The sequence below is a fragment of the Pseudopodoces humilis genome, chromosome 27 (assembly GCF_049639895.1).
Source record: "Pseudopodoces humilis isolate 2021_Gansu_Grassland_sample_001 chromosome 27, ASM4963989v1, whole genome shotgun sequence".
Lineage (NCBI taxonomy): Eukaryota > Metazoa > Chordata > Aves > Passeriformes > Paridae > Pseudopodoces > Pseudopodoces humilis.
In genome coordinates, this window is record NC_142226.1 from 950,771 (window position 1) to 960,804 (window position 10,034).

The 10,034-nt window shown below is 59.7% G+C and overlaps 1 protein-coding gene across 1 annotated transcript; it reads left to right on the plus strand.

Moving 5' to 3' along the window:
• Nucleotides 1–9,781, plus strand: SERINC2 (serine incorporator 2). The gene is made up of 10 exons (XM_005529866.3): nt 1–135; nt 5,142–5,303; nt 6,232–6,419; nt 6,520–6,599; nt 6,689–6,826; nt 6,942–7,111; nt 7,587–7,677; nt 7,792–7,927; nt 8,520–8,729; nt 9,085–9,781. Exons 1-10 carry the CDS (start codon nt 97–99, stop codon nt 9,221–9,223), a joined length of 1,353 nt encoding a protein of 450 aa, XP_005529923.1. The 5' UTR covers nt 1–96; the 3' UTR covers nt 9,224–9,781.
• Nucleotides 9,782–10,034: the final 253 nt, after the last annotated feature.

Consider the following 10,034-nt stretch of genomic DNA (forward strand, 5'->3'; position numbering starts at 1 on the left):
CCCCGCTCCGGGCGGAGCCAGGGCGGCGGCGGCGGGGACCGGGAGCCGGGAGCCGGGAGCTGGGAGCGAGAGGGAGCCGGGAGCGGTGGCAGCACGATGGGGGCCTGTCTCGGGGTCTGCTCCCTGCTCAGCTGTGTGAGTGCCCGCCCGGAGCGGGGGGAGCGCGGGGCACCGGAGCGCTTGCGGTGCCGCAGCGGCGGGCGCGGCCCAAGGCGGGCGAGTCGCGGCTACTGCGCCACCCGAGGAGGGTCCGGGGAGGCCCGGGGACAGCTGAGGGACGCCCCGGGGATGTGCCCGGCTGAGGGACACCCCGGGGATGTGCCCAGCTACACCGAGACGCGGAGGGGTCCGAGGGAGGGCAGCAGGGTGATGCGGAATGCACCCCTGGGATCGCAGGGGGACCCCCGGCAGGATACACCCCCGGATATGGGGGGGATGCGGGGGACCCCGGGAGGATGCGCCCCTGGGGACATGTGGGGCACAGCCAGGGGTTGCACCCCTGTGTTTGGGGGATTCAGGGGGTGCATCCCTCAGGGGCTGGAGAGATGTGGGGGATTCCCGGAGCATCCCACTGCAGCCGGGGTATCCATGGGAGACACGGAGCGCTCACTCCAGAGCGCTCGGGGGCTCACGGGGGAGGGGAATGGGGTGGGTGGGACACCCCAGGGCACTTGGGGGAGGTGGGAAGCCAGAGCAGCGATGTCCTGCTGCAGCTGGAGGAGTGGGGGGTCCTGCCTGGTTCCCTCTGCTGAGCCCCAAAGTGGGGATGGAGTGAGAGAAGGAGCTGGGACAGGGGGTGCAGGGGCTGCGTGTGGGGTATCACAGCCCAGGGCAGGCACAGGGTGTGTGATTTGGGGTATCACAGCCCAGGGCAGGCACAGGGTGTGTGATTTGGGGTATCACAGCCCAGGGTAGGTACAGGGTGTGTGATTTGGGGTATCACAGCCCAGGGCAGGCACAGGGTGTGTGATTTGGGGTATCACAGCCCAGGGCAGGCACAGGGTGTGTGATTTGGGGTATCACAGCCCAGGGCAGGCACAGGGTGTGTGATTTGGGGTATCACAGCCCAGGGCAGGCACAGGGTGTGTGATTTGGGGTATCACAGCCCAGGGTAGGCACAGGGTGTGTGATTTGGGGTATCACAGCCCAGGGTAGGCACAGGGTGTGTGATTTGGGGTATCACAGCCCAGGGTAGGCACAGGGTGTGTGATTTGGGGTTCCACAGCCCAGGGCAGGCACAGGGTGTGTGATTTGGGGTTCCACAGCCCAGGGCAGGCACAGGGTATGTGATTTGGGGTGCTGTGCTCTATGACGTGGGGTGCATGGTTCGGGTGACGCAGACACCTGCCCACACCAGCACTTCCTGCCCCGGCAGTGCCTCACCTGTGGGCACGGGGCCAGGGCAGGGCTGTGGAACCAGCCTGGGAGCTGCTGGCCTGGAAACCTGGAAATGGGACCTGTTTTGCAACTTGACCTCTGAGTGCTGGAGGTTTAATTAACAGGATGTTTAGAAATGAGGGACTGGAGGGAGGGTGGTCTGCAAGGCCTCTGTAACACATTCCTGTGCTTTTCCTTATGGGCAGATTTTGGGAGAGCAGGGATTTACTCCGGAGCAGGGCTGTGGAGGTTTCCCTATGAATTCTGGAATTTTTTTTCCCCAAAAACCTGTTGTGGCTCAGACTGTGGTAACAGAGCAGAGTCACTGTATGGGTTTAATTTTCCTGTTCCTGTGGAAGTCGTTGATGAAGGGGCTGTTTTTGTACAGGTCCGAGCTGAAGAACAACAACACTGCAAAAACCCCAAACTGAATGAAACATTCCCCCTAATCTGTAAATCTGTATTTTTGAAAATTATTACTATTTTTAACAAGAACATCCTAACTCCTTCTGCTCTGCCTGCACCCCTTGAGTCACAGCACCACAAGATTGCCGAGCCCTTTCTTCAGCTGTTCCCCATTGAAACCCTACAGGCGGCTCCTGGGTGAAACCACAGGCGGAGAATTTCTCTTTCACTGCCTCCTGTGGTTTTCCAGACTCTGCCGTGAGCAGTGTGGTCATTCCGAGCCGCCCTCCTGGGTGACAGAGTTGGGATTACCAGCAGAAGGTTGGGGTGACGTTTTCGGGTTGGAGTTGTTGGGCTGGTGTAGTTTGGTTGGTGCAGTTGGGCTGTTGTTGAGTGGAGTAGTTGGGCTGTTGTTGTTGGGATGATGTAATTGGGGTGGTGATGTTGGGTTGGTGTTGTTGGGTGGGTATTTTGAGTTGGTGTTGCGGTGATGGTGTGGGGTGATAAAATTGGGCTGACATTGGCTGGGTGTAGTTGGGCTGTTGCTGGGCTGGTGTAGTTGGGTTGGTGGTGTAGCTTGGTTTGGGGTGATATTGGGTGAGTATTTTTGAGTTGGTATTGGGGTGGTGCAGTTGGGTGGGTGTTGGTGTAGTTGGGCTGTTGTGGTGGATTGGTGTTCTTGGGGTGATGTTGGGGTGGTGGGGTGGTGTTGTGGTGGAGTTGGGAAGGTGTAATTGGGGTGGTGGAGTTGGGGTGGTGGTTTGACTTGGTGTTGTTGGGGTGATGTTTTTGGGCTGGTGTAGTTTGGTCAGTCATGTAGTTGGTGTAGTTGGGCTGTTGGAGTAGTGTTGTGGATTGGTGTTGGGTTGGTGTAGTTGGGCTGTTGTTGGGGTGGTGTTGTGAGGGTGTTTTTGGATTGGTGTTGGATTGATGTTGTTTGGATGGTGTTGGATTGGTGTTGGGATGGTGGTGTTGGGCTGGTGGTGTTGGACTGGTGTTGGTGTAGTTGGGCTGTTGTTGGGATGGTGTTGGGATGGTGTAGTTTGGTTGGTGTAGTTGGGCTGGTGTTGGGGTGGTGGAGTTGGGATGATGTAATTGTGCTGGTGGTGTAGGTGGGTGTTATTAGTGCAGTGTCAGGTGGGTGATTTTGGATTGGTGTTGGGGTGATGTTGTTGGGTTGGTGGTGGGGGTTGCTGGGTTTGGGGTGATGCTGTTGCTGGATGGTATTTTTGGGCTGATGTTGGACTGGTGTAGTTTGGCTGGTTTTTGGAGTGTTGTTGCTGTGTGGGTGTATTCAGGGTGCTGTTTTTGGGGTGCTGTCACTGTATGGGTGTTTTTGGGGCACAGTTGCTGTACGGGTGTATTTGGGGTGCTGGTTTTGGGGTGCAGTTGCTGTATGGGTGTATTCAGGGTGTTGTCACTGTACGGGTGTATTTGGGGTGCTGTTTTTGGGGCACAGTTGCTGTATGGGTGTATTTGGGGTCCTGTCACTGTATGGGTGTATATGGGGTGCTGTTTTTGGGGTGCTGTCACTTTACGGGTGTATTTGGGGCACAGGTGCTATACAGGTGTATTTGGGGCACAGTTGCTGTATGGGTGTATTTGGGGTCCTGTCACTGTATGGGTGTATTTGGGGTGCTGTTTTTGGGGCACAGTTGCTGTATGGGTGTCTTTGGGGCGCTGTTTTTGGGGTGCTGTTGCTGTATGGGTGTATTTGGGGCGCAGTTGCTGTACAGGTGAATTTGGGTCGCTGTTTTTGGGGCACAGTTGCTGTACGGGTGTATTCAGGGTGCTGTTTTTGGGGCACAGTCGCTGTACGGGTGTATTTGGGGTGCTGTTTTTGGGGTGCTGTTGCTGTACGGGTGGATTTGGGGCGCTGTTTTTGGGGCACAGTTGCTGTACGGGTGTATTTGGGGCACAGTTGCTGTATGGGTGTATTTGGGGTGCTGTTTTTGGGTTGCTGTTGCTGTACGGGTGGATTTGGGGTGCTGTTTTTGGGGCACAGTCGCTGTACGGGTGTATTTGGGGCGCTGTTTTTGGGGTATTGTTGCTGTATGGGTGTATTCAGGGTGCTGTTTTTGGGGTGCTGTTGCTGTACGGGTGTATTTGGGGTGCTGTTTTTGGGGCACAGTTGCTGAACGGGTGTATTTGGGGCACAGTTGCTGTACGGGTGTATTTGGGGCACAGTCGCTGTATGGGTGTATTTGGGGTGATGTATTTGGGGCACAGTTGCTGTACGGGTGTATTTGGGGTGCTGTTTTTGGGGCATAGTTGCTGAACGGGTGTATTTGGGGCACAGTTGCTGTACGGGTGTATTTGGGGTGCTGTTGCTGTACGGGTGTATTTGGGGCGCTGTTTTGGGGCACAGTCGCTGTTCGGGTGTATTTGGGGCGCTGTTTTGGGGCACAGTCGCTGTTCGGGTGTATTTGGGGCGCTGTTGTGGGGCACAGTCGCTGTTCGGGTGTATTTGGGGTGCTGTTTTTGGGGCACAGTCGCTGTTCGGGTGTATTTGGGGCCCGTGGCATTCCCCTGCCTTGCCCAGCTCCGGGAGCAGCCCTGCCTGAGCCTCCCTGAGGTGAGCCGGACTGCAGGAGGAAGTGCACAGTGAAACTGGAGAGTTTAATCATCCACCAGCAGCTGAAAACCGACACTTCCTCATTAACCCCCGGCTCTCCTGCTGCTGCAGCCACTTCCCTCGCCGCCTTTTTCCATCCTGCTCTTTCTTCCTTCGCCTGTTCTCATTTTGGGGCAACTTTAACCTTCTTTGGAAGGAGAGTTTTGGTATCAGTGACTTTGGGTTTCCTCAGACAGGATTTCCCTGCTCCGGCACAGCAGAGCCTCTGGGATGGGGCACCCCTGGCAGCTCCGCCTGTGCTGGATTTGGGAAGCCAGGACCCACTGGGGACTCTCGGGGATGCCGTGCCTCAGTTTCCCCAGCTGTAAAGTGGCCTTTGCAGGGGGGAAGGAGGGCAGGATGAGCTGCTTCCCCCGTGGTGCTGATACCAAAATCTTCCCATGCTGGCTTTGACTGGAAGGGCAGTTTGGAAACCTCGTTTTTGTACGAAAAGGAGGCTCCTGCAGGGCAGGGCTTGCTTTTTGATCCTTGCATGGAGCAACAAACATGAGGGTGCCTCCAGACTCTGGGTGCCATTTTCCACGCTGTCCCTGCAGCTCTTTTGGTTTTCAGCAGCACTTTTGGTGAATTTAGTGCCGTATCCATGAGGTCCTGCGGGCTGTGGGGTTGTGTGAGTAGCTCTGGGCAGCAGCGTGGATTCCCAGGCTGATCTCCTTAAGGATCGAACTGGTCACGTATTTTGGGGCCAGTTTCTCCCCCTCATCCCAGGCTGGTCTCCTTGCAGGTGTCGTGCCTCTGCGGCTCTGCCCCGTGCCTGCTCTGCGGCTGCTGCCCCTCGGCCAAGAACTCCACCATCTCCCGCCTCCTCTTCACCTTCTTCCTCTTCTTAGGCACCCTCGTGTCCATCATCATGATAATCCCGGGCGTGGAGAAGGAGCTGCACAAGGTAAAGAGCTCCTGCAGGTCCCTGGGAAGAAACAACCCAGATCATGGTGGGGACTTGAGGCTGAATCAAAAAAGTGAATTTTTGGGTCATGATGTGCTTCTGTTCTTCTTTCTGAGCACCTCACTGGGACAAGGCATTATTAGGCCTGGTTTTCCTCGGCGGGGAAAACGCAGTGGGATCATTTCACGCAATTTTTAGTTTTCCCAGATGTCTCCCAGGGAAGTTTCCTACATCCCATTTTTGGGGTTCAGCTGATGATTTGCAAGTCCGGGAGGTGAGACTTTGGGTGGAGGGAGCAGAGCTCTGCCAGCTGAGCTGGGCTTTAGGGAAAAGCTGCTTCCACTGACCACAGATAAAGCCACCAGGCTGAGTGGCTTTATCTGTGTCACCTCAGCATTGCAGCAGTCATGGTCTGGCCCATCCTTGGTGGCACCAGCGCTCATGGTGGGTGTGGAATCACAGAATGCTTTGGGCTGAAGGGAATCTCAAAGCCCATCTCCTCCCACCCCTGGCATGGCAGGAACACCTCCCACTGTCCCAGGCTGCTCCAAGCCCCGTCCAACCTGGCCTGGGACACTTCCAGAGGTCCAGGGGCAGTCACAGCTGCTCTGGGCAACCCGACGGCTTCACAATGGAGAAGCTGATCTTCAACTTCAAAGCTGATCCAACCAGTAGATCTTGGATCCAGACCTCCCCACAACCATCAATCCCCACCTCCCAGTTGTCCCAGGCTGCTCCAAGGCCCGTCCAACCTGGCCTGGGACACTTCCAAAAGTCCAGGGGCAGCCACAGATGCTCTGGCAACCTGAGGGCTTCACAAAGCTGATCTTCAGTCCAACCAGTAGATCTTGGATCCAGGCCTCCCCACGACCGTCAGTCCCCAGCAGGATGTGCTGAGGCGATGCTCACGCTCCCGTCACTATTTCAGCTGCCCGGTTTCTGTGAGGGCAGTGGGTCGGTGCTGGGGGTCCAGACCAACGTGGACTGCAGCAGTTTCCTGGGGCACAAGGCCGTGTACCGCATGGGCTTCGCCATGGCCGCCTTCTTCTTCCTCTTCGCCGTGCTCACGGTGTGCGTGCGCAGCAGCAAGGACCCGCGGGCCGCCCTGCAGAACGGGTGCGTGGGGTCCCCTTGCTCCCTGGGGCGCTGGGGACGGGCAGGACCCCCATCCCTGTCCCTGCTGGCTGCACGCCCTGCCTCCTCTCTCCTCCCACAGCTTCTGGTTCTTCAAGTTCCTGGTGCTGGTGGGGATCACGGTGGGCGCCTTCTACATCCCCGACGGTGCCTTCACCTCAGGTGAGGAGCTGCCCACGGGATCAAGCCCAGGGCTGTGCACCCCAGCCTCCCTTGCCCTGTTTTCACCTGGCTTTTCTCCTTCTCTCAAGTCTGGTTCTACTTCGGTGTGGTCGGCTCCTTCCTCTTCATCCTCATCCAGCTGGTGCTCCTCATCGACCTGGCGCACTCCTGGAGCCAGCGCTGGCTGCGCAACGTGGACGAGGGCAATGCCAAGGGCTGGTACGCAGGTGGGTGTGGGGGCACCGCCCGCGGCTGTGGGGCTCAGCTCAGCCCAGGGCCGGCTCAGGCCGAGCTGGCTGGGACTGGGGGCTCCGCTCCAGCCCCTTTTGTGTCCTCTCCCAGCCCTGTGCACCGTCACCTTCATCTTCTACGCCGCCTCCATCGCGGCCGTTGCGCTGCTCTACGTCTACTACACCAAGCCCGAGGGCTGCACGGAGGGCAAGGCCTTCGTCAGCATCAACCTCATCCTCTGCCTCCTCGTCTCGGTGGTGTCCATCCTGCCCAAGATCCAGGTGAGGCAGTGGGGAGCACCCAGGAGGGTCACCCGGGGTACAGGAGCACCCAAGGGGTTTGGGCTGTGTCACCCCGGGTACAGGAGCACCCAGGGGATCGGGGCTGTGTCACCCTGGGGTACAGGAGCACCCAGGAGGGTCACTCTGGGGTACAGGAGCACCCAGGGGATCGGGGCTGTGTCACCCCAGGGTACAGGAGCACCCAGGGGATCAGGGCTGTGTCACTCGGGGGTACAGGAGCACCCAAGTGTTTGGGGCTGTGTCACTCTGGGGTACAGGAGCACCCAAGGGATCGGGGCTGTGTCACCCCAGGGTACAGGAGCACCCAAGGGATCGGGGCTGTGTCACCCCAGGGTACAGGAGCACCCAAGGGATCGGGGCTGTGTCACCCCAGGGTGCAGGAGCACCCAAGGGATCGGGGCTGTGTCACCCCAGGGTACAGGAGCACCCCAAGCACCCTCTGTTGTGTTTGCAGGAGGCTCAGCCACACTCGGGGCTGCTGCAGGCGTCCCTCATCACCCTCTACACCATCTACGTCACCTGGTCTGCCCTGGCCAACGTGCCAAGTGAGCCAGACTCCGCCTTGGGTTTGGGAGAGGGACAGATGGGGCAGGAGCACTCACTGGAGTGGGTGTTTGTCCCTCTGTGCCCTGGGGTCTGACCCCCCGTGTGTCCCCCAGCCCGGCGCTGTAACCCCACGCTGCTGCTGAGGAACAGCACTGGCTCAGCCACCGCCACCGAGCCTCCCACAACCTGGTGGGACGCGCCGAGCATCGTGGGGCTGGTGATCTTCATCCTCTGCACCCTCTTCATCAGGTGAGCACCTGGCTCGTGGCCCCTGGAGGTCTCAGGAGGGGAGGTCACACCTCGGTCCAGAGGTTTTGTCACCAAAGGCTCTTTGTCCCCAGGAGCACAGGCCTGAGCACAGTCACCGTTTTTAGGGCTTCCCCATGACCCCAAATTGCTCTGTCTGTCCCCAAGGACAAAACCCCTGCCCCGGGGTGGCTTTATCAGCTGGGATCACTGGGTGTCCTCCCCAGACCCTGACACAGCCCAGGACACCTCTCACGCTCTGCAGCCCTCCACGCTGCTGCCTCGTGCTCCCCCCGGGGCCCAGCAGCACCCCAGGACCTTTCCCAGAGCTGTTTTCCAGCTGAGTGCCCCCCACTCCACATGGGAGTCCTCAGTCCTTGCCCGTCACTCTCTTTGTTGAGCTTTTTGAGGTTCCAGTCACCCTTCCAGCGCCCAGAGGGGTTCTAAGAGAGCTGGGGAAGGGCTTTGGGCAAGGGTGACAGAGATTTTAGGGTTCCCCCACAGCCTGCGACCCCCAAACTGCCCCGGGGACGGCCCCAAGGACAACAGCCCGGCCGCGGGGTGGGTGCTGATCCCCCTGCCCCTGTGCCCGCAGCCTGCGCTCCTCGGACCACCCGCAGGTGAACAAGCTGATGCTGACGGAGGAGAGCGGGGCCGGGGCCGGACCGGGAGCGGCGGAGGAGGGAGGGGCGCACCGAGCCTACGACAACGAGCAGGACGGTGTCTCCTACAACTACACCTTCTTCCACCTCTGCCTCCTCCTCGCCGCCCTCTATATCATGATGACCCTCACCAACTGGTACAGGTGAGAGGGGGGCTGGCCCCTCATCCCGGGGTGCTGGTCCCCTCCTCCCTGGGGCTGGCCCTCCTCCCGGGGTGCTGGCCCTCCTCCCGGGGTGCTGGCCGCAGCTCCGGGCTCCGAGGCTGCTGGATGTGCCCCTTTTCCAGCGGGAATTATTTTTGGGGTTGTGCCTGGGATTGCAGCGCCCTGTGCCACAGCTCGGGGTGCTTTGGGAGGAGGGGGAGCAGGGACCAAGGCTGCGGCTGCAGCAGAGGGGTCACAGCCCGGGCTGGATGCGGCCGTGGGGCACCCCCGTGTTCCCAGGGGGGCACTGGCAGGGTGTCACAGTGTCACAAACAGCCGCCTTTGGCTGTTTCAGGCCGGATGAGAGCTTGCAGGTGCTGAGGAGCCCCTGGACGGCCGTGTGGGTGAAGATCTGCTCCAGCTGGGCCGGGCTCCTGCTCTACCTCTGGACCTTGGTGGCTCCGCTGGTGCTGCCGGACCGGGACTTCAGCTGAGGTGGCCCTGGATGTGCTGCTGCCATCGTGGCTTTGTCCCTCAAGGCTGGGGACAGCCCCAGCTCTGCCTCAGCCTCAGTTCTGCGTGCAGGGGCTGCTGTGCTGGGTTGTGCCTTCTTGCAGCTCTTTTGTTTCAGTTTGTAAAGGATGAAGTGCCAAGCAGAGAAAATTAAGGGCTGAGAGAGACCTGAGGGTGTTTTTAGAAACCTCTCATCATCTCCGTGTTTGTGTAGTGCCTTTGGGGGTGCCTCCAGACCCTGTCACCCAGCAGACACCGCTGCCTTGCCTTGGGTTCGGTTCTCACCAGCTGTTGGTGCCTTTTGGGGTCTCTGGGGTCTGGCCGGGTGCAGGACCCGGGACCCAGCCGGCGTTGTGTCCCCAAACTGGAGGAAAATCCCGGGCACACAGGTCCTGCTGCCTGCCAGCCTCGAGGGTGGCCCCAGCTGCTCGGGGCAGGTCGGTCCCCATCCCCTCCGGGCCACAGCTCAGGTTTCCCCCGGGCTGCGCTGGCCTGGCCCCAGCTCTTTGCCTCGTTAATAAAGTCTGGGTTGGAGTAAACGCGGTGATTTGTGTTTCCTGGTGAGCGGGGTGTTCTGAGCTGAGCCCACCCGGGCTGGGGGCACAGCTGGCATCGCTGTGGGGCCCTGGACACCTCTGCTGGCCTGTGGCACCCCGGGAGCCGCGGTGGGGGCGAGCAAAGGAGGGTTCACAGCCCGGGGCACACGGTGTGGGACACAGACCATGCCCAGGGGTACACGGTGTGGGGCACAGAGCATGCCCGGGGGCACAGACCATGCCCTGGGCACACGGT

Coding starts and splice junctions, on each gene's coding strand:
- SERINC2 (XM_005529866.3), top strand. CDS start 97: ATGGGGGCCTGTCTCGGGGTCTGCTCCCTGCTCAGCTGT. Junction 6,600..6,688: donor CGACGGTGCCTTCACCTCAG/GTGAGGAGCTGC, acceptor CCTTCTCTCAAG/TCTGGTTCTACTTCGGTGTG. Junction 7,928..8,519: donor CTCTGCACCCTCTTCATCAG/GTGAGCACCTGG, acceptor CTGTGCCCGCAG/CCTGCGCTCCTCGGACCACC.